This window comes from Lethenteron reissneri, chromosome 70 (genome assembly GCF_015708825.2).
Source record: "Lethenteron reissneri isolate LAM-NWPU_2019-01 chromosome 70, ASM1570882v1, whole genome shotgun sequence".
Classification (NCBI taxonomy): Eukaryota; Metazoa; Chordata; class Hyperoartia; order Petromyzontiformes; family Petromyzontidae; genus Lethenteron; species Lethenteron reissneri.
This window is the reverse complement of record NC_083848.1, coordinates 3,731,662-3,757,330: the sequence shown is the minus strand read 5'-3', so window position 1 is coordinate 3,757,330 and position 25,669 is coordinate 3,731,662. Positions and strand designations below refer to the sequence as shown.

Sequence of the window (25,669 nt, the reverse complement as noted above, 5' to 3'; positions counted from 1 at the left end):
ACTCCAATGTTGAAGTCTCCCATTAACTGCAATGTTGAAGTCTCTACCCATAGACTCCAATGTTAAAGTCTCCCATAGACTCCAATGTTAAAGTCTCCCATAGACTTCAATGTTAAAGTCTCCCATAGACTCCAATGTTAAAGTCTCCCATAGACTCCAATGTTAAAGTCTCCCATAGACTCCAATGTTGAAGTCTCCCATAGACTCCAATGTTAAAGTCTCCCATAGACTCCAATGTTAAAGTCTCCCATAGACTCCAATGTTGAAGTCTCCCATAGACTTCAATGTCAAAGTCTCCCATAGACCACAATGTTAAAGTCTCCCATAGACTTCAATGTTAAAGTTTCCCATAGACTCCAATGTTAAAGTCTCCCATAGACTTCAATGTTAAAGTCTCCCATAGACTCAAATGTTAAAGTCTCCCATAGACTCCAATGTTAAAGTCTCCCATAGACTCCAATGTTAAAGTCTCCCATAGACTCCAATGTTGAAGTCTCCCATAGACTTCAATGTCAAAGTCTCCCATTAACTCCAATGTTGAAGTCTCCCATAGACTCCAATGTAACAAAATGTAGTTCTTGTCTACGTGTTTGTGTTTCTCTCCTCGTGATGGGACTTGATTAATTTGTCACAAAACGAACAATTTACTCATCAATTTGTGATGTTTTTCCACAAATCCACCCCCCACCCACCCACCCATTGCAATGCATTGGCGGCACTACTTTCATCGCGGAGGGCGGCGGAAGGTTTGAGGGCGCGCGCGCGCGCTCGCCAACGGACGCATCACCGCCCGCTGCTCCGCCCAACTTCAGAAACTATTTTCTTTAAAGGTTCTAAACACCGCGGGGCCAGTCGCGGTCAAGTTTCGCCGGCGGCTTCCCGTCGATAATTGTCGGATTTTAAACAAAAAAAACACCACGAAAATATTCCGTTGCCGGCTTCGTTCCCGCATCGACAGTCGCCTCGCGTTAATTTGCTTTTTTAAAATATTCGCGGATTTATTTTAATCACCACCCTCGTCTCTCCAACCCCCTTACGGCCTAGTTAACCCGGCGGGGAAAGCCTGCGCCTAGCCCCACCGGAAAAATAGGCGAGGCCGCTATCTTCCTTCGGGGTGGGGGTCCCGTCATAAAAAAAAAAACCATTAAGTTAACAACAAGAACGGGGATATGGCGCTGCTGGCGAAAGCACTGAACGTGCAGGTGAGTGCTGTGTGCGCGCCTTTAATCGCTGTCGTTTTAATCCGTTACAATTTAGTTTAATTTAATAGTCGTGGAGTTCGGGTCGTTGGATTTCGGACTTCCGGGTTTTCCCCGCCACCCCCCGAGATTCCGGCTCCGGGAGTCGGAGCTCGTTGGGGTTGGCGTCTCCCGCGACAAATCCCGGAACGGATTCCCGTGAAGTGGATTCTTCGACAACATTTTAATTCTATGTTTCGTATTATCCGCAGTAGTGTGCTTTGAGAACTTAACAGGCGCCAATGTGTCTCCTTGCGAGATTCCCGGCTCTTCTCACGAACAGACGTGTATTTTACACATCGCATCAGCCTTCCACCAGCATTGGTTCAACACAACACTTCTCATCAGCAGCAGTCGGGCTGAGATTGAACCAATGTGGTGGTGGTGGTTGTGGTGGTGGTTGAACACAGGGTGGTGGTGGTGGTGGTTGTGGTGGTGGTTGAACACAGTGTGGTGGTGGTGGTGGTTGAACACAGTGTGGTGGTGGTGGTTGTTGAACACAGTGGTGGTGGTGGTGTTGAACCGTGGGTGGTGGTGGTGGTTGTTGAACACAGTGTGGTGGTGGTGGTTGTTGAACACAGTGTGGTGGTGGTGGTTGTTGAACACAGTGTGGTGGTGGTGGTTGTTGAACACAGTGTGGTGGTGGTGGTTGTTGAACACAGTGTGGTGGTGGTGGTTGTTGTTGAACACAGTGTGGTGGTGGTGGTTGTTGTTGAACACAGTGTGGTGGTGGTGGTTGTTTGAACACAGTGTGGTGGTGGTGGTGGTTGTTGAACACAGTGTGTGGTGGTTGTTGAACACAGTGTGGTGGTGGTGGTGGTTGTTGTTGAACACAGTGTGGTGGTGGTTGTTGAACACAGTGTGGTGGTTGTTGTTGAACACAGTGGTGGTGGTGGCGGTGGTTGTTGAACACAGTGTGGTGGTGGTGGTGGTAGATGTTGAACACAGTGTGGTGGTGGGTGTGTTGTTGTTGAACACAGTGTGGTGGTGGTTGTTGAACACAGTGTGGTGGTTGTTGTTGAACACAGTGTGGTGGTGGCGGTTGTGTGTTGAACACAGTGTGGTGGTGGTGGTTGTTGTTGAACACAGTGTGGTGTGGTGGTTGTTGAACACAGTGTGGTGGTGGTGTTGGTTGTTGAACACAGTGTGGTGGTGGTGGGTGTTGAACACAGTGTGGTGGTGGCGGTTGTTGTTGAACACAGTGTGGTGGTGGTGGGTTGACACAGTGTGGTGGTGGTGGTTGTTGAACAGTGTGGTGGTGGTGGTGGGTTGTTGACAGTGTGGTGGTGGCGGTTGTTGTTGAACACAGTGTGGTGGTGGTTGTTGTTGAACACAGTGTGGTGTGGTGGTTGTTGAACACAGTGTGGTGGCGGTTGTTGTGAACACAGTGTGGTGGTGGTGGTTGTTGAAACACAGTGTGGTGGTGGTGGTGGTGTTGTTGAACACAGTGTGGTGGTGGTGGTGGTTGTTGTTGAACACAGTGGTGGGGGTGGTGGTGTTGTTGAACACATGTGTGGTTGGTGGTGGGTGTTGAACACAGTGTGGTGGTGGTGGTTGTTGTTGAAACACAGTGTGGTGGTGGTGGTTGTTGTTGAACACAGTGTGGTGGTGGTGGTTGATGAACACAGTGTGGTGGTGGTGGTTGTGTTGTTGAACACAGTGTGGTGGTGGTGGTTGATGAACACAGTGTGGTGGTGGTGGTGTTGAACACAGTGTGGTGGTGGTGGTTGATGAACACAGTGTGGTGGTGGTGGTTGTTGAACACAGTGTGGTGGTGGTGGTTGATGAACACAGTGTGGTGGTGGTGGTTGTTGAACACAGTGTGGTGGCGGTTGTTGTTGAACACAGTGTGGTGGTGGTGGTTGTTGAACACAGTGTGGTGGTGGTGGTGGTTGTTGTTGAACACGTGTGGTGGTGGTGGTGGTTGTTGTTGAACACAGTGTGGTGGTGGTGGTGGTTGTTGAACACAGTGTGGTTGGTGGTGGTTGTTGTTGAACACAGTGTGGTGGTGGTGGTTGTTGTTGAACACAGTGTGGTGGTGGTGGTTGTTGTTGAACACAGTGTGGTGGTGGTGGTTGTTGAACAGTGTGGTGGTGGTGGTTGTTGAACACAGTGTGGTGGTGGTGGTTGTCGAACACAGTGTGGTGGTGGTGTTGATGAACACAGTGTGGTGGTGGTGGTTGTTGTTGAACACAGTGTGGTGGTGGTGGTTGATGAACACAGTGTGGTGGTGGTGGTTGTTGAACACAGTGGGTGGTGGTGGTTGATGAACACAGTGTGGTGGTGGTGGTTGTTGAACACAGTGTGGTGGTGGTGGTTGTTGAACACAGTGTGGTGGTGGTGGTTGTTGAACACAGTGTGGTGGTGGTGGTTGTTGAACACAGTGTGGTGTGGTTGTTGTTGAACACCGTGTGGTGGTGGTGGTTGATGAACACAGTGTGGTGGTGGTGGTTGTTGAAACACAGTGTGGTGGTGGTGGTTGTTGAACACAGTGTGGGTGGTGGTGGTGTTGAACACAGTGTGGTGGTGGCGGTTGTTGTCGAACACAGTGTGGTGGTGGTGGTTGATGAACACAGTGGGTGGTGGTGGTTGTTGAACACAGTGTGGTGGTGGTTTGTTGTCGAACACAGTGGTGGTGGTGGTTGTTGAACACAGTGTGGTGGTGGTTGTTGAACACAGTGGTGGTGGTGGTGTGTTGTTGAACACAGTGTGGTGGGGGTTGTTGTTGAACACAGTGTGGTGGTGGTTGTTGTTGAACACAGTGTGGTGGTGGTGGTGTTGTTGCACACAGTGTGGTGGTGGTTGGTTGAACACAGTGTGGATGGTGGTTGTTGTTGAACCACAGTGGTGGTGGTGGTTGTTGTCGAACACAGGTGTGGTGGCGGTGGTTGTTGAACACAGTGTGGTGGTGGTGGTGGTTGTTGAACACAGTGTGGTGGTGGTTGTTGTTGAACACAGTGTGGTGGTGGTTGTTGTCGAACACAGTGTGGTGGGGGTGGTTGTTGTTGAAACACAGTGTGGTGGTGGGTGGTTGTTGAACACAGTGTTGGTGGGGTTGTTGTTGAACACAGTGTGGTGGGTGGTTGTTTTGAACACAGTGTGGTGGTGGTGTTGTGAACACAGTGGTGGTGGTGGTGGTTGTTGAACACAGTGTGGTGGTGGTTGTTGTTGAACACAGTGTGTGGTGGTTGTTGTTGAACACAGTGTGGTGGTGGTGGTTGTTGAACACAGTGTGGTGGGGTTGTTGTTGAACACAGTGTGGGGTGGTGGTTGTTTGAACACAGTGTGGTGGTGGTGGTGGTTGTTGTTGAACACAGTGTGGTGGTGGTGGTTGTTGTTAACACAGTGTGGTGGTGGGGTTGTTGAACACAGTGTGGTGGTGGTTGTTGAACACAGTGTGGGTGGTGGTGGTTGTTGAACACAGTGTGGTGGTGGGGTTGTTGAACACGTGTGGTGGTGGTGTTGTTGAACACAGTGTGGTGGTGGTTGTTGAACACAGTGTGGTGGTGGGGTGTTTGTTGAAACAGTGTGGTGGTGGCGGTTGTTGTTGAACACAGTGTGGTGGTGGTGGTGTTGTTGAACACAGTGGTGGGGTGGTGGTTGGTTGTTGAACACAGTGTGGTGGTGGTTGTTGTTGAACACAGTGTGGTGGTGGTTGTTGTTGAACACAGTGTGGTGGTGGTTGTTTGAACACAGTGTGGTGGTGGTGGTTGTTGTTGAACACAGTGTGGTGGTGGTGGTTGTTGAACACAGTGTGGTGGTGGTTGTTGTTGAACCACAGTGTTGGTGGTGGTGGTTGTTGTTGAACACAGTGTGGTGGTGGTTGTTGTTGAACACAGTGTGGTGGTGGTGGTGGTTGTTGAACACAGTGTGGTGGTGGCGGTTGTTGTTGAACACAGTGTGGTGGTGGCGGTTGTTGTTGAACACAGTGTGGTGGTGGTGGTTGTTGTTGAACACAGTGTGGTGGTGGTGGTTGTTGAACACAGTGTGGTGGTGGTTGTTGTTGACACAGTGTGGGGTGGTTGTTGTTGAACACAGTGTGGTGGTGGTTGTTGTTGAACACAGTGTGGTGGTGGTGGTTGTTGTTGAAACACAGTGTGGTGGTGGTGGTTGTTGAACACAGTGTGGTGGTGGTTGTTGTTGAACACAGTGTGGTGGTGGTGGTTGTTGAACACTGTGTGGTGGTGGTGGTGGTTGTTGAACACAGTGTGGTGGTGGCGGTTGTTGTTGAACACAGTGTGGTGGTGGTGGTTGTTGAACACAGTGTGGTGGTGGTGGTTGTTGAACACTGTGTGGTGGTGGTGGTGGTTGTTGAACACAGTGTGGTGGTGGCGGTTGTTGTTGAACACAGTGTGGTGGTGGTTGTTGTTGAACACAGTGTGGTGGTGGTGGTTGTTGAACACAGTGTGGTGGTGGTTGTTGTTGAAACACAGTGGTGGTGGTGGCGGTTGTTGTTGAACACAGTGTGGTGGTGGTGGTTGTTGAACACAGTGTGGTGGTGGCGGTTGTTGTTGAACACAGTGTGGTGGTGGTGGTGGTTGTTGAACACAGTGTGGTGGTGGTTGTTGTTGAAACACAGTGTGGTGGTGGCGGTTGTTGTTGAACACAGTGTGGTGCGGTTGTTGACAAGTGTGGTGGTGTGGTTTGAACACAGTGTGGTGGTGGTGGTTGTTGAACACAGTGTGGTGGTGCGTTGTTGTTGAACACAGTGTGGTGGTGGCGGTTGTTGTTGAACACAGTGTGGTGGTGGCGGTTGTGTTAAACACAGGTGTGGGGCGGTTGTTGTTGAACACAGTGTGGTGGTGGTGGTTGTTGTTGACACAGTGTGGTGGTGGTGGTGTTGAACACAGTGTGGTGGTGGTGGTTGTTGAACACAGTGTGGTGGTGGTGGTTGTTGTTGAACACAGTGTGGTGGTGGTGGTTGTTGTTGAACACAGTGTGGTGGTGGTGGTTGTTGTTGAACACAGTGTGGTGGTGGTGGTTGTTGTTGAACACAGTGTGGTGGTGGTGGTTGTTGAACACAGTGTGGTGGTGGTTGTTGAACACAGTGTGGTGGTTGTTGTTGTTGAACAGTGTGGTGGTGGTTGAACACAGTGTACTGGTGGTGGTTTGTTGTTGAACACAGTGTGGTGGTGGTGGTTGTTGTTGAACACAGTGGGTGGTGGGGTGGTTGTTGACAGTGGGTGGTGGTGGTTGTTGAACACAGTGTGGTGGTGGTGGTTGTTGAACACAGTGTGGTGGTGGTGGTGTTGTTGAAACACAGTGTGGTGGTGGTGGTTGTTGTTGAACACAGTGTGGTGGTGGTGGGTTGTTGTTGAACACAGTGTGGTGGTGGTGGTGGTTGTTGAACAGTGTGGTGGTGGTGGTTGTTGAACACAGTGTGGTGGTGGTGGTTGTTGAACACAGTGTGGTGGTGGTGGTTGTTGAACACAGTGTGGTGGTGGTGGTGGTTGTCGAACACAGTGTGGTGGTGGTGGTTGTCGAACACAGTGTGGTGGTGGCGGTTGTTGTTGAACACAGTGTTGTGTGGTTGGTTGTTGTTGAACACAGTGTGGTGGTGGTGTTGTTGAACACAGTGTGGTGGTGGTTGTTGTTGAACACAGTGTGGTGGTGGTTGTTTGTTGAACACAGTGTGGTGGTGGTTGTTGTTGAACACAGTGTGGTGGTGGTGGTTGTTGTTGAACACAGTGTGGTGGTGTGGTTGTTGAACACAGTGTGGTGGTGGTTGTTGTTGAACACAGTGTGGTGGGGTGGTTGTTGAACACGTGTGGTGGTGGTGGTTGGTTGAACACAGTGTGGTGGTGGCGGTTGTTGTTGAACACAGTGTGGTGGTGGTGGTTGTTGAACACAGTGTGGTGGTGGTGGTTGTTGAACACTGTGTGGTGGTGGTGGTGGTTGTTGAACACAGTGTGGTGGTGGCGGTTGTTGTTGAACACAGTGTGGTGGTGGTTGTTGTTGAACACAGTGTGGTGGTGGTGGTTGTTGAACACAGTGTGGTGGTGGTTGTTGTTGAACACAGTGTGGTGGTGGCGGTTGTTGTTGAACACAGTGTGGTGGTGGTGGTTGTTGAACACAGTGTGGTGGTGGCGGTTGTTGTTGAACACAGTGTGGTGGTGGTGGTGGTTGTTGAACCAGTGTGGTGGTGGCGGTTGTTGTTGAACACAGTGTGGTGGTGGCGGTTGTTGTTGAACACAGTGTGGTGGTGGCGGTTGTTGAACACAGTGTGGTGGTGGCGGTTGTTGAACACAGTGTGGTGGTGGCGGTTGTTGTTGAACACAGTGTGGTGGTGGCGGTTGTTGTTGAACACAGTGTGGTGGTGGCGGTTGTTGTTGAACACAGTGTGGTGGTGGTGGTTGTTGTTGAACACAGTGTGGTGGTGGTGGTTGTTGAACACAGTGTGGTGGTGGTGGTTGTTGAACACAGTGTGGTGGTGGTGGTTGTTGTTGAACACAGTGTGGTGGTGGTGGTTGTTGTTGAACACAGTGTGGTGGTGGTGGTTGTTGTTGAAACACAGTGTGGTGGTGGTGGTTGTTGTTGAACACAGTGTGGTGGTGGTGGTTGTTGAACACAGTGTGGTGGTGGTTGTTGAACACAGTGTGGTGGTTGTTGTTGTTGAACAGTGTGGTGGTGGTTGAACACAGTGTACTGGTGGTGGTTGTTGTTGAACACAGTGTGGTGGTGGTGGTTGTTGTTGAACACAGTGTGGTGGTGGTGGTGGTTGTTGAACAGTGTGGTGGTGGTGGTTGTTGAACACAGTGTGGTGGTGGTGGTTGTTGAACACAGTGTGGTGGTGGTGGTTGTTGTTGAACACAGTGTGGTGGTGGTGGTTGTTGAACACAGTGTGGTGGTGGTTGTCGAACACAGTGTGGTGGTGGTGGTGGTTGTCGAACACAGTGTGGTGGTGGCGGTTGTTGTTGAACACAGTGTGGTGGTGTCATTGTTGTGTTGTTGTTGTTTATTCGCAGAGGACCAAGGCAGACCCAGAGGAGTTGTTCACCAAGCAGGAGAGGATTGGCAAGGGCTCGTTTGGGAAGGTGTTCAAGGGCATCAACAATCACACGAAGGAGGCAAGGCGGCGTCATCACCATCATTGTGCTTGTGGTCACGCACGACGCCATCGTCACGGACAGTGTCATTGTCATCGTCACACACGGTGTCATCATCACACACAGTGTCATTGTCATCATCACACACGGTGTCATCATCACACACAGTGTCATTGTCATCGTCACACACGGTGTCATCATCACACACAGTGTCATTGTCATCATCACACACAGTGTCATTGTCATCGTCACACACGGTGTCATCATCACACACAGTGTCATTGTCATCGTCACACACGGTGTCATCATCACACACAGTGTCATTGTCATCATCACACACAGTGTCATTGTCATCATCACACACAGTGTCATTGTCATCGTCACACACGGTGTCATCATCACACACAGTGTCATTGTCATCATCACACACAGTGTCATTGTCATCGTCACACACGGTGTCATTGTCATCATCACACACAGTGTCATTGTCATCGTCACACACGGTGTCATCATCACACACAGTGTCATTGTCATCATCACACACAGTGTCATTGTCATCATCACACACAGTGTCATTGTCATCATCACACACAGTGTCATTGTCATCATCACACACAGTGTCATTGTCATCATCACACATCGTCACACACAGTGTCATTGTCATCGTCACACACAGTGTCATTGTCATCGTCACACACAGTGTCATTGTCATCGTCACACACAGTGTCATTGTCATCATCACACACAGTGTCATTGTCATCGTCACACACAGTGTCATTGTCATCGTCACACACAGTGTCATTGTCATCGTCACACACAGTGTCATTGTCATCGTCACACACAGTGTCATTGTCATCGTCACACACAGTGTCATTGTCATCGTCACACACAGTGTCATTGTCATCGTCACACGCAGTGTCATTGTCATCATCACACACGGTGTCATCATCACACACAGTGTCATTATCATCGTCACACGCATTGTCATTGTCATCGTCACACACAGTGTCATTGTCATCATCACACACAGTGTCATTGTCATCATCACACACAGTGTCATTGTCATCATCACACACAGTGTCATTGTCATCATCACACACAGTGTCATTGTCATCATCACACACAGTGTCATTGTCATCATCACACACAGTGTCATTGTCATCATCACACACAGTGTCATTGTCCATCATCACACACAGTGTCATTGTCATCATCACACACAGTGTCATTGTCATCATCACACGCAGTGTCATTGTCATCATCACACACAGTGTTATTGTCATCATCACACACAGTGTCATTGTCATCATCACACACAGTGTCATTGTCATCATCACACACAGTGTCATTGTCATCATCACACACAGTGTCATTGTCATCATCACACACAGTGTCATTGTCATCATCACACACAGTGTCATTGTCATCATCACACGCAGTGTCATTGTCATCATCACACGCAGTGTCATTGTCATCATCACACGCAGTGTCATTGTCATCATCACACGCAGTGTCATTGTCATCGTCACACGCAGTGTCATTGTCATCATCACACACAGTGTCATTGTCATCATCACACGCAGTGTCATTGTCATCGTCACACGCAGTGTCATTGTCATCATCACACACAGTGTCATTGTCATCATCACACACAGTGTCATTGTCATCATCACACACAGTGTCATTGTCATCATCACACACAGTGTCATTGTCATCATCACACACAGTGTCATTGTCATCGTCACACACAGTGTCATTGTCATCGTCACACACAGTGTCATTGTCATCATCACACACAGTGTCATTGTCATCATCACACACAGTGTCATTGTCATCGTCACACGCAGTGTCATTGTCATCGTCACACACAGTGTCATTGTCATCGTCACACACAGTGTTATTGTCATCATCACACACAGTGTCATTGTCATCATCACACACAGTGTCATTGTCATCATCACACACAGTGTCATTGTCATCATCACACACAGTGTCATTGTCATCATCACACGCAGTGTCATTGTCATCATCACACACAGTGTCATTGTCATCATCACACACAGTGTTATTGTCATCATCACACACAGTGTCATTGTCATCATCACACGCAGTGTCATTGTCATCATCACACACAGTGTTATTGTCATCATCACACACAGTGTCATTGTCATCATCACACACAGTGTCATTGTCATCGTCACACGCAGTGTCATTGTCATCATCACACACAGTGTCATTGTCATCATCACACACAGTGTCATTGTCATCATCACACACAGTGTCATTGTCATCATCACACACAGTGTCATTGTCATCATCACACGCAGTGTCATTGTCATCATCACACACAGTGTCATTGTCATCATCACACACAGTGTCATTGTCATCATCACACGCAGTGTCATTGTCATCATCACACACAGTGTCCATTGTCATCGTCACAACGCAGTGTCATTGTCATCATCACACACAGTGTCATTGTCATCATCACACGCAGTGTCATTGTCATCATCACACACAGTGTCATTGTCATCATCACACACAGTGTCATTGTCATCATCACACACAGTGTCATTGTCATCATCACACGCAGTGTCATTGTCATCATCACACACAGTGTCATTGCCCATCACACACAGTGTCATTGTCATCATCACACGCAGTGTCATTGTCATCATCACACACAGTGTCATTGTCATCGTCACACGCAGTGTCATTGTCATCATCACACACAGTGTCATTGTCATCATCACACGCAGTGTCATTGTCATCGTCACACACAGTGTCATTGTCATCATCACACACAGTGTCATTGTCATCATCACACACAGTGTCATTGTCATCATCACACGCAGTGTCATTGTCATCATCACACACAGTGTCATTGTCATCATCACACACAGTGGTCATTGTCCATCGTCACACCAGTGTCATTGTCATCATCACACACAGTGTCATTGTCATCATCACACACAGTGTCATTGTCATCATCACACACAGTGTCATTGTCATCATCACACACAGTGTCATTGTCATCGTCACACGCAGTGTCATTGTCATCATCACACACAGTGTCATTGTCATCATCACACACAGTGTCATTGTCATCATCACACACAGTGTCATTGTCATCATCACACGCAGTGTCATTGTCATCGTCACACACAGTGTCATTGTCATCATCACACACAGTGTCATTGTCATCATCACACGCAGTGTCATTGTCATCGTCACACACAGTGTCATTGTCATCATCACACACAGTGTCATTGTCATCATCACACGCAGTGTCATTGTCATCATCACACACAGTGTCATTGTCATCATCACACACAGTGTCATTGTCATCGTCACACGCAGTGTCATTGTCATCATCACACACAGTGTCATTGTCATCATCACACGCAGTGTTATTGTCATCATCACACACAGTGTCATTGTCATCATCACACACAGTGTCATTGTCATCGTCACACGCAGTGTCATTGTCATCATCACACACAGTGTCATTGTCATCATCACACACAGTGTCATTGTCATCATCACACACAGTGTCATTGTCATCATCACACACAATGTCATTGTCATCATCACACGCAGTGTCATTGTCATCATCACACACAGTGTCATTGTCATCATCACACACAGTGTTATTGTCATCATCACACACAGTGTCATTGTCATCATCACACACAGTGTCATTGTCATCATCACACACAGTGTCATTGTCATCATCACACACAGTGTCATTGTCATCATCACACGCAGTGTCATTGTCATCATCACACACAGTGTCATTGTCATCATCCACACACAGTGTCCATTGTCATCATCACACACAGTGTCATTGTCATCATCACACACAGTGTCATTGTCATCATCACACGCAGTGTCATTGTCATCATCACACGCAGTGTCATTGTCATCATCACACACAGTGTCATTGTCATCGTCACACACAGTGTCATTGTCATCATCACACGCAGTGTCATTGTCATCATCACACGCAGTGTCATTGTCATCATCACACACAGTGTCATTGTCATCGTCACACACAGTGTCATTGTCATCATCACACACAGTGTCATTGTCATCGTCACACACAGTGTCATTGTCATCATCACACACAGTGTCATTGTCATCATCACACGCAGTGTCATTGTCATCATCACACGCAGTGTCATTGTCATCGTCACACACAGTGTCATTGTCATCATCACACACAGTGTCATTGTCATCGTCACACACAGTGTCATTGTCATCATCACACGCAGTGTCATTGTCATCATCACACGCAGTGTCATTGTCATCATCACACGCAGTGTCATTGTCATCGTCACACGCAGTGTCATTGTCATCATCACACGCAGTGTCATTGTCATCATCACACACAGTGTCATTGTCATCATCACACGCAGTGTCATTGTCATCATCACACACAGTGTCATTGTCATCGTCACACACAGTGTCATTGTCATCATCACACACAGTGTCATTGTCATCGTCACACACAGTGTCATTGTCATCATCACACACAGTGTCATTGTCATCATCACACGCAGTGTCATTGTCATCATCACACGCAGTGTCATTGTCATCGTCACACGCAGTGTCATTGTCATCGTCACACACAGTGTCATTGTCATCATCACACACAGTGTCATTGTCATCATCACACGCAGTGTCATTGTCATCATCACACGCAGTGTTATTGTCATCATCACACGCAGTGTCATTGTCATCATCACACACAGTGTCATTGTCATCATCACACACAGTGTCATTGTCATCATCACACACAGTGTCATTGTCATCATCACACGCAGTGTTATTGTCATCATCACACGCAGTGTCATTGTCATCATCACACACAGTGTTATTGTCATCATCACACACAGTGTCATTGTCATCATCACACACAGTGTCATTGTCATCATCACACACAGTGTTATTGTCATCATCACACGCAGTGTCATTGTCATCATCACACACAGTGTCATTGTCATCATCACACGCAGTGTCATTGTCATCATCACACGCAGTGTCATTGTCATCATCACACGCAGTGTCATTGTCATCATCACACACAGTGTCATTGTCATCATCACACACAGTGTCATTGTCATCATCACACGCAGTGTTATTGTCATCACACGCAGTGTCATTGTCATCATCACACACAGTGTTATTGTCATCATCACACACAGTGTCATTGTCATCATCACACACAGTGTCATTGTCATCATCACACACAGTGTTATTGTCATCATCACACACAGTGTCATTGTCATCATCACACGCAGTGTTATTGTCATCATCACACGCAGTGTCATTGTCATCATCACACACAGTGTCATTGTCATCGTCACACGCAGTGTCATTGTCATCATCACACACAGTGTCATTGTCATCATCACACGCAGTGTCATTGTCATCATCACACGCAGTGTCATTGTCATCATCACACGCAGTGTCATTGTCATCATCACACACAGTGTTATTGTCATCGTCACACGCAGTGTCATTGTCATCATCACACACAGTGTCATTGTCATCGTCACACGCAGTGTCATTGTCATCATCACACACAGTGTCATTGTCATCATCACACGCAGTGTCATTGTCATCATCACACACAGTGTCATTGTCATCGTCACACACAGTGTCATTGTCATCATCACACGCAGTGTCATTGTCATCATCACACGCAGTGTCATTGTCATCGTCACACGCAGTGTCATTGTCATCGTCACACACAGTGTCATTGTCATCATCACACACAGTGTCATTGTCATCATCACACGCAGTGTTATTGTCATCATCACACGCAGTGTCATTGTCATCATCACACGCAGTGTTATTGTCATCATCACACGCAGTGTCATTGTCATCATCACACACAGTGTTATTGTCATCATCACACACAGTGTCATTGTCATCATCACACACAGTGTCATTGTCATCATCACACACAGTGTTATTGTCATCATCACACACAGTGTCATTGTCATCATCACACGCAGTGTTATTGTCATCATCACACGCAGTGTCATTGTCATCATCACACACAGTGTCATTGTCATCGTCACACGCAGTGTCATTGTCATCATCACACGCAGTGTCATTGTCATCATCACACACAGTGTCATTGTCATCATCACACGCAGTGTCATTGTCATCATCACACGCAGTGTCATTGTCATCATCACACGCAGTGTCATTGTCATCATCACACACAGTGTTATTGTCATCGTCACACGCAGTGTCATTGTCATCATCACACACAGTGTCATTGTCATCATCACACACAGTGTCATTGTCATCATCACACACAGTGTCATTGTCATCGTCACACACAGTGTCATTGTCATCATCACACACAGTGTCATTGTCATCATCACACGCAGTGTCATTGTCATCATCACACGCAGTGTCATTGTCATCGTCACACACAGTGTCATTGTCATCATCACACACAGTGTCATTGTCATCATCACACGCAGTGTCATTGTCATCGTCACACACAGTGTCATTGTCATCGTCACACACAGTGTCATTGTCATCATCACACACAGTGTCATTGTCATCATCACACACAGTGTTATTGTCATCATCACACACAGTGTCATTGTCATCATCACACACAGTGTCATTGTCATCATCACACACAGTGTCATTGTCATCATCACACACAGTGTCATTGTCATCATCACACGCAGTGTCATTGTCATCATCACACGCAGTGTCATTGTCATCATCACACACAGTGTCATTGTCGTCATTGTCATCGTCACACACAGTGTCATTGTCATCATCACACACAGTGTCATTGTCATCATCACACACAGTGTTATTGTCATCATCACACACAGTGTCATTGTCATCGTCACACACAGTGTCATTGTCATCATCACACGCAGTGTCATTGTCATCATCACACACAGTGTCATTGTCATCATCACACGCAGTGTCATTGTCATCATCACACACAGTGTCATTGTCATCGTCACACACAGTGTCATTGTCATCATCACACGCAGTGTCATTGTCATCGTCACACACAGTGTCATTGTCATCATCACACACAGTGTCATTGTCATCATCACACACAGTGTTATTGTCATCGTCACACGCAGTGTCATTGTCATCATCACACACAGTGTCATTGTCATCATCACACACAGTGTCATTGTCATCATCACACACAGTGTCATTGTCATCGTCATACGCAGTGTCATTGTCATCATCACACACAGTGTCATTGTCATCATCACACACAGTGTCATTGTCATCATCACACACAGTGTCATTGTCATCATCACACACAGTGTCATTGTCATCGTCACACGCAGTGTCATTGTCATCATCACACACAGTGTCATTGTCATCGTCACACACAGTGTCATTGTCATCATCACACACAGTGTCATTGTCATCATCACACGCAGTGTCATTGTCATCATCACACACAGTGTCATTGTCATCATCACACGCAGTGTCATTGTCATCATCACACGCAGTGTCATTGTCATCATCACACACAGTGTCATTGTCATCATCACACACAGTGTCATTGTCATCATCACACACAGTGTTATTGTCATCATCACACGCAGTGTCATTGTCATCATCACACACAGTGTCATTGTCTTCGCACACAGTGTCATGTCTATCACACACAGTGTCATTGTCATCATCACACACAGTGTCATTGTCATCATCACACACGGTGTCATTGTCATCATCACACACAGTGTCATTGTCATCATCACACACGGTGTCATTGTCATCATCACACACAGTGTCATTGTCATCATCACACACAGTGTCATTGTCATCATCACACACGGTGTCATTGTCATCGTCACACACAGTGTCATTGTCATCGTCACACGCAGTGTCATTGTCATCATCACACGCAGTGTCATTGTCATCATCACACACGGTGTCATTGTCATCATCACACACGGTGTCATTGTCATCATCACACACAGTGTCATTGTCATCATCACACGCAGTGTCATTGTCATCATCACACACAGTGTCATTGTCATCATCACACACAGTGTCATTGTCATCATCACACACAGTGTCATTGGTCATCATCACACGCAGTGTCATTGTCATCATCACACCAGTTCATTGTCATCATCACACACAGTGTCATTGTCATCATCACACACAGTGTCATTGTCTCATCACACACAGTGTCATTGTCATCATACACGCAGTGTCATTGTCATCATCACACACAGTGTCATTGTCATCATCACACGCAGTGTCATTGTCATCATCACACGCAGTGTCATTGTCATCATCACACACAGTGTCATTGTCATCATCACACGCAGTGTCATTGTCATCATCACACGCAGTGTCATTGTCATCATCACACGCAGTGTCATTGTCATCATCACACACAGTGTCATTGTCATCATCACACGCAGTGTCATTGTCATCATCACACGCAGTGTCATTGTCATCGTCACACACAGTGTCATTGTCATCATCACACGCAGTGTTATTGTCATCATCACACGCAGTGTCATTGTCATCATCACACGCAGTGTTATTGTCATCATCACACACAGTGTCATTGTCATCATCACACGCAGTGTTATTGTCATCATCACACACAGTGTCATTGTCATCATCACACGCAGTGTTATTGTCATCATCACACACAGTGTCATTGTCATCATCACACGCAGTGTCATTGTCATCATCACACGCAGTGTCATTGTCATCATCACACACAGTGTCATTGTCATCATCACACACAGTGTCATTGTCATCGTCACACGCAGTGTCATTGTCATCGTCACACGCAGTGTCATTGTCATCATCACACACAGTGTCATTGTCATCATCACACGCAGTGTTATTGTCATCATCACACGCAGTGTCATTGTCATCATCACACACAGTGTCATTGTCATCATCACACGCAGTGTCATTGTCATCATCACACACAGTGTCATTGTCATCGTCACACGCAGTGTTATTGTCATCATCACACACAGTGTTATTGTCATCATCACACGCAGTGTCATTGTCATCATCACACGCAGTGTCATTGTCATCATCACACGCAGTGTCATTGTCATCATCACACGCAGTGTCATGTCATCATCACCGCAGTGTATGTCATCATCACACACAGTGTCATTGTCATCATCACACGCAGTGTTATTGTCATCATCACACACAGTGTCATTGTCATCATCACACACAGTGTCATTGTCATCATCACACACAGTGTCATTGTCATCATCACACACAGTGTCATTGTCATCATCACACACAGTGTCATTGTCATCATCACACGCAGTGTCATTGTCATCATCACACACAGTGTCATTGTCATCATCACACGCAGTGTCATTGTCATCATCACACACAGTGTCATTGTCATCATCACACGCAGTGTTATTGTCATCATCACACACAGTGTCATTGTCATCATCACACACAGTGTCATTGTCATCATCACACACAGTGTCATTGTCATCATCACACACAGTGTCATTGTCATCATCACACACAGTGTCATTGTCATCATCACACGCAGTGTTATTGTCATCATCACACACAGTGTCATTGTCATCATCACACAGTGTCATTGTCATCATCACACACAGTGTCATTGTCATCATCACACGCAGTGTCATTGTCATCATCACACAGTGTCATTGTCATCATCACACACAGTGTCATTGTCATCATCACACACAGTGTCATTGTCATCATCACACAGTGTCATTGTCATCATCACACACAGTGTCATTGTCATCATCACACACAGTGTCATTGTCATCATCACACAGTGTCATTGTCATCATCACACACAGTGTCATTGTCATCATCACACGCAGTGTCATTGTCCATCCCGCAGTGTCATTCAGCTCACACGCAGTGTCATTGTCATCGTCACACGCAGTGTCATTGTCATCGTCACACGCAGTGTCATTGTCATCATCACACACAGTGTCATTGTCATCATCACACGCAGTGTCATTGTCATCATCACACACAGTGTCATTGTCATCAGTCACACGCAGTGGTCATTGTCATCATCACACACAGTGTCATTGTCATCGATCACACGCAGTGTCATTGTCATCATCACACACAGTGTCATTGTCATCAGTCACACGCAGTGTCATTGTCATCATCACACACAGTGTCATTGTCATCATCACACGCAGTGTCATTGTCATCATCACACACAGTGTCATTGTCATCGTCACACGCAGTGTCATTGTCATCGTCACACACAGTTGTCATTGTCATCATCACACACAGTGTCATTGTCATCATTCACACACAGTGTCATTGTCATCATCACACACAGTGTTATTGTCATCATCACACAGCAGTGTCATTGTCATCATCACACACAGTGTCATTGTCATCATCACACGCAGTGTCATTGTCATCATCACACACAGTGTCATTGTCATCATCACACACAGTGTCCATTGTCATCATAACACGCAGTGTCATTGTCATCATCACACGCAGTGTCATTTGTCATCATCACACACAGTGTCATTGTCATCATCACACGCAGTGTCATTGTCATCATCACACGCAGTGTCATTGTCATCATCACACGCAGTGTTATTGTCATCATCACACGCAGTGTCATTGTCATCATCACACAGCAGTGTCATTGTCATCATCACACACAGTGTCATTGTCATCATCACACACAGTGGTCATTGTCATCATCACACGCAGTGTCATTGTCATCATCACACGCAGTGTCATTGTCATCCATCACACACAGTGTCATTGTCATCATCACACACAGTGTCATTGTCATCATCACACGCATTGTCATTATCATCATCACACGCAGTGTCATTGTCATCATCACACACAGTGTCATTGTCATCATCACACGCAGTGTCATTGTCATCATCACACACAGTGTCATTGTCATCATCACACACAGTGTCATTGTCATCATCACACGCAGTGTCATTGTCATCATCACACGCAGTGTTATTGTCATCATCACACGCAGTGTCATTGTCATCATCACACACAGTGTCATTGTCATCATCACACACAGTGTCATTGTCATCATCACACGCAGTGTCATTGTCATCATCACACGCAGTGTTATTGTCATCATCACACGCAGTGTCATTGTCATCATCACACGCAGTGTCATTGTCATCATCACACGCAGTGTCATTGTCATCATCACACACAGTGTCATTGTCATCATCACACGCAGTGTCATTGTCATCATCACACACAGTGTCATTGTCATCATCACACACAGTGTCATTGTCATCATCACACGCAGTGTCATTGTCATCGTCACACGCAGTGTCATTGTCATCATCACACGCAGTGTCATTGTCATCATCACACGCAGTGTCATTGTCATCATCACACGCAGTGTCATTGTCATCATCACACACAGTGTCATTGTCATCATCACACACGGTGTCATTGTCATCATCACACACAGTGTCATTGTCATCATCACACGCAGTGTCATTGTCATCATCACACACAGTGTCATTGTCATCATCACACGCAGTGTCATTGTCATCATCACACACAGTGTCATTGTCATCATCACACACAGTGTCATTGTCATCATCACACGCAGTGTCATTGTCATCATCACACACAGTGTCATTGTCATCGTCACACACAGTGTCATTGTCATCATCACACGCAGTGTCATTGTCATCATCACACGCAGTGTCATTGTCATCATCACACGCAGTGTCATTGTCATCATCACACGCAGTGTCATTGTCATCATCACACACAGTGTCATTGTCATCGTCACACACAGTGTCATTGTCATCATCACACACAGTGTCATTGTCATCATCACACGCAGTGTCATTGTCATCATCACACGCAGTGTCATTGTCATCATCACACACAGTGTCATTGTCATCATCACACGCAGTGTCATTGTCATCATCACACGCAGTGTCATTGTCATCATCACACACAGTGTCATTGTCATCGTCACACACAGTGTCATTGTCATCATCACACACAGTGTCATTGTCATCATCACACACAGTGTCATTGTCATCGTCACACACAGTGTCATTGTCATCGTCACACACAGTGTCATTGTCATCATCACACACAGTGTCATTGTCATCATCACACGCAGTGTCATTGTCATCATCACACACAGTGTCATTGTCATCGTCACACACAGTGTCATTGTCATCATCACACACAGTGTCATTGTCATCATCACACACAGTGTTATTGTCATCATCACACACAGTGTCATTGTCATCATCACACACAGTGTCATTGTCATCATCACACGCAGTGTCATTGTCATCATCACACGCAGTGTCATTGTCATCATCACACACAGTGTCATTGTCATCGTCACACACAGTGTCATTGTCATCATCACACACAGTGTCATTGTCATCGTCACACACGGTGTCATCGTCACACAGTGTCATTGTCATCGTCACACACGGTGTCATCGTCACACACAGTGTCATTGTCATCATCACACACGGTGTCATTGTCATCGTCACACACAGTGTCATTGTCATCGTCACACACGGTGTCATCGTCACACACGGTGTCATTGTCATCGTCACACACAGTGTCATTGTCATCGTCACACACGGTGTCATCATCACACACAGTGTCATTGTCATCGTCACACACGGTGTCATCATCACACACAGTGTCATTGTCATCATCACACACAGTGTCATTGTCACACACGGTGTCATCATCACACACAGTGTCATTGTCATTGTCACACACAGTGTCATTGTCATCGTCACACACGGTGTCATCATCACACACATTGTCATCGTCACACACGGTGTCATCATCGCACACAGTGTCATTGTCATCGTCACACACAGTGTCATTGTCATCGTCACACACGGTGTCATTGTCATCGTCACACACGGTGTCATCATCACACACAGTGTCATTGTCATCGTCACACACGGTGTCATCATCACACACAGTGTCATTGTCATCATCACACACAGTGTCATTGTCACACACGGTGTCATCATCACACACAGTGTCATTGTCATTGTCACACACAGTGTCATTGTCATCGTCACACACGGTGTCATCATCACACACATTGTCATCGTCACACACGGTGTCATCATCGCACACAGTGTCATTGTCATCGTCACACACAGTGTCATTGTCATCGTCACACACGGTGTCATCATCACACACAGTGTCATTGTCATTGTCACACACGCTGTCATCATCACACACAGTGTCAGTGTCATCATCACACACAGTGTCATTGTCATTGTCACACACGGTGTCATCGTCACACACAGTGTCATTGTCATCGTCACACACAGCGTCATAAGCTGGTACAGGCCGTGTGAGTGTGTGGTTCGTGTGTATACGAGCATGTTTGTGTGTCTGTGTGTGTATGCTGAGGCTGCCGTGCCTCAAATATTGGAAGAGGTCACCCCCTGTGAGTGGCTGGCTGAGGTGCCATCTGTTGAGGAAGTACTTAAGACGATCCGGAGTCTGAAACCAGGAAAGGCACCGGGCAGAGATGATCTCCCAAGCGAAATGCTGAGGGAGGGTGGCGTTTGTGCACAGACTGCCCTATATGACATCATAACAACAGTCTGGACCGCTAGACGGGTACCGCAGGATTGGAAAGATGCCCTGGTGGTCCCCCTCTTTAAAAAGGGGGACCGCACAGACTGTAACAACTACAGGGGCATCTCACTCCTCAGTGTGCCGGGAAAGGTCCTGGCAAGGATTATTCAACATCGCCTTGCTAGGCACGCTGAGGAGAGGCTTGCGGAACCCCAATGCGATTTCAGGAAAGGGCGGTCCTGCACAGATGCCATATTTTCTGTCCGTCTGCTACAGCAGAAGTGTAGGAAATTCCAACAAGACCTACATCTCTGCTTTATTGACCTGGTCAAGGCCTATGATACCATCAATAGGCCTGGGCTCTGGGTTGTTCTTCGTGCTTTCGGAGTCCCTGACCCTCTGCTCACGATCATTAAGGACCTTCATGATGGTGAGCGGGCCCGGGTAAAACTACGTGGCCGGGAGTCGGAGCCTTTCCCTGTACACCTTGGGGTGCGACAGGGATGTCCTCTGGCTCCCACATTATTTAACATCTACTTCGACTGCGTAGTTCGTGAAGCCTTCAATAGCTGTACCGGGGGAATTTCCATTTGGTACAGATATAATGGGAGGCTGATCGACGCCCGGGTGCGATCAAGAGATGGCTCCCTATTGGTCAACCACGTTATGTATGCCAATGATTTGGTAATAGCTCCTCATTCAGAAGAGGAGTTGGAGACGCTGCTGCTGAGACTGGAGCGTGCCACTAAGAGATGGGGCCTTACCATCAGCCCCACCAAAACTAAGCACCTGCCTGGGTATTTTGTACCATCGGACACTCCACCCCCACAACTCCCAATCGGTGATGGGGAAGTTGTGGAGAGAGTGGAGAGTTTCCCATACCTGGGCAGTGTGCTTATGACCGGCTCCAGTTCAACAGCAGAGGTCTCACTCCGAATCAGTCGAGCGGCAATATATTTTCATCGGTTGCGTAACGTTGTGTGGAAGCTACCTGGTCTGTCGCTCCGTACGAAGCTTCAGGTCTTCTCGGCCATGGTCATTCCCTCCCTTCTCTACGCTTGCGAAACGTGGACCCCCCTAATGGAGCATCTTCGCCGGTTGGAAACATTTAGGCTGGCCTGCCTACGATCCATCCTGGGTTTAACCAGGCTGGATTGTGTGAGGAGCTCACAAATCCTTGAAAGATCTGGGCAAAGTCCCATCGGTGAGCTCCTCCGGCAGGCAAGGCTGCGTTGGCTGGGTCATGTAGCCCGCATGCCCAGCCACCACATGCCTAAACAGCTTTTGTTCGGGCGGATCGAGGGGGCTAAACGGGCTCGGCACGGGCTAGAGAGAGATGGAGTGATGTGGTACAGGAGGACGTGGAGCTGAGTGGACTTGCTGATGACTGGTCCCAGCGGTGTCTTGATCGGCCTCTGGAGGAGGCTCGTGAAGGACGCTACTGGGTAGTTGGAGGCAGTCGCCCTCCAACAACAACGGAGGGCGGAGGAGCGACGCTCACAACAACGAGCGAAGTGCCTTGTGGCTAAAGCACAGCAAGTTGGCACAGTAGGGGGCACAGGTGGTGCATCAGCCAGTCATCTCGGTCAGTCGACCCGTGGCACCTGGGTCTGCCCGTGACCTCCTGCCAGGTGCACTTGGCCTGGCACAAGCGTCGTGGTGACGTCACCGCCACTTAGTGGCGAATGCGGTTGTTGTTGTTGTTGTTGTGTGTATGTGTGGTACAGGGTGTGTGTGTGTGGTACTTGCTTTGAGTGTGAGGCTATAAGGGGGCGTCTGTCTTTGTGACCCCCCCCCCGCCCCGCCAGGTGGTGGCCATCAAGATGATCGACCTGGAGGCGGCTGAGGATGAGATCGAGGACATCCAGCAGGAGATCACGGTGCTGAGTCAGTGCGACTCTCCCTTCGTCACACGCTACCACGGCTCCTACCTCAAGGTGCACACGCACGCGCACACGCACGTACACACGCACGTACACACGCACGTACACATGCACATACACACGCACATACACACGCGCATACACATACACACGCGCACACACATGTACACACACATACGCGCACGCACATACACATGCACGTACACACGCAACCACCCGGCGCTCCGCTCGTTGTTGTGAGCGTCGCTCCTCTGCCCTCCGATATTGTTGGAGGGCGACTGCCTCCAACTGCCCAGTAGCATCCTTCACGAGCCTCCTCCACAGAGGCCGATCTTGACACCGCTGGTACCAGTCATCGGCAAGTCCACTCAGCTCCACATTCTCCTGTACCACATCACTCCATCTCTTCTCTAGCACATTTAGCCCCCTCGATCCGGCCAAACAAAAGCTGTTTAGGCATGCGGTGGCTGGGCATGCGGGCTACATGACCCAGCCAACGCAGCCTTGCCTGCCGGAGGAGCTCACCGATGGGACTTTGTTCAGATCTCACACAATCCAGCCTGGTTAAACCCATGATGGATCATAGGCAGGCCAGCCTAAATGTTTCTAACCGGTGAAGATGCTCCATTAGGGGGGTCCACGTTTTGCAAGTGTAGAGTGACTGTGGCCGAGAAGACCTGAAGCTTCGTGTGGAGCGACAGACCAGGTAGCTTCCACACAGCATTACGCAACCGATGAAAAGATTTTGCCGCTCGACTATCGGAGTGAGATCTCTGCTGTCAAACCGGACCCGGTCATGAGCACACTGCCCAGGAATGAGGAACTCTCCACTCTCCTCACAACTGCCCCATCACTGATTCAGAGTTTTGGGGGTGCCGTGTTTTATGGTACAAAACACATTCCTGCGGAGGGAGCTGGTAGGAACGTTGGGTTGCTCGGTCAATGGCCAGGGTCAACGGCGGCGTGGTGTATTCCGCAAATTTGCCCGACTGTGAGGGCGGGCACAAGCCGGCGTGAGTAGGTTAAACGTTGAGTTTTATAAGGGCACCACGGGGTGATCAGCCCCTCTCCACCCAGCCCCTCCCCACCCAGCCCCTCCCCACCCAGCCCCTCCCCACCCTCTTCTCCCCACCCAGCCCCTCCCTCCCTCCCCACCCAGCCCCTCCCTGCACGACGGACACAATAATCCCCTGTGGGCTGGTGTAACCAGGAGGTTCCTACTAATAATACCCAGGCAGGTGCTTAGTTTTGGTGGGGCTGATGGTAAGGCCCCACCTCTTAGTGGCACGCTCCAGGTTCAGCAGAAACGCCTCCAAATCCTCCTGAATGAGCAGCAATTACCAGATCATCGGCATACATAATGTGGTTGACCAATAAGGAGCCATCGCTTGACTGCACCCGGGCATCGATCAGCCTCCCGTTGTATCTGTATCAGAAGGAAATTCCTCCAGTACAGCCATCGAAGGCTTCACGAACTACGTGGTCGAAATAGACACACACACAGACACAAACAGACACGCACACACAGATTCACAGATACACACACACAGACACACAGACACAAAGACAAAGATCCCCCGTGTAGCCTTAACAAACTGTACGGGCAAGTGCTGTTAGCGAGCACCTATGAAGGCCGGAAGGGCACACGAGGGGGTGGGTGGCCAGCACCACGCCTAGCCGCCTTTGTCTCCCCAATGGCGATGTTTACTACACACCACTACACCAGGTACTCATTTGAGGCCAAGTTGACCTACGGGAGGCCCAGGACCGGTTCAGATAATCGTCACCGGTGGTGTTGGCCGTGAGCGGGAATTGAACTTGGGTGGCCAGGTTCGTAGCGCAGCGTAGCGCTAATCACTACACTACCGCTCACCACACACATACTCACGTA

General features: G+C 48.0%; 1 protein-coding gene across 1 annotated transcript; it reads left to right on the top strand.

Moving 5' to 3' along the window:
* Window positions 1-815: 815 nt before the first annotated feature.
* LOC133361013 (serine/threonine-protein kinase 25-like) lies at window positions 816-25,104 on the top strand. Its single transcript, XM_061579898.1, has 4 exons — window positions 816-1,202; window positions 8,204-8,305; window positions 23,704-23,852; window positions 25,074-25,104. The coding sequence occupies exons 1-4, from the start codon at window positions 1,170-1,172 to the stop codon at window positions 25,102-25,104; spliced, it is 315 nt and encodes a 104-aa protein (XP_061435882.1). The 5' UTR covers window positions 816-1,169.
* Window positions 25,105-25,669: the final 565 nt, after the last annotated feature.

Excerpts from the sequence above, each read along its gene's own strand:
- LOC133361013 (XM_061579898.1), top strand. The coding sequence starts at position 1,170 with ATGGCGCTGCTGGCGAAAGCACTGAACGTGCAG. Across the intron at positions 8,306-23,703 it reads TCAACAATCACACGAAGGAG|GTGGTGGCCATCAAGATGAT; the intron begins GCAAGGCGGCGT and ends CCGCCCCGCCAG. Across the intron at positions 23,853-25,073 it reads GTGCACACGCACGCGCACAC|GTTCAGCAGAAACGCCTCCA; the intron begins GCACGTACACAC and ends GGCACGCTCCAG.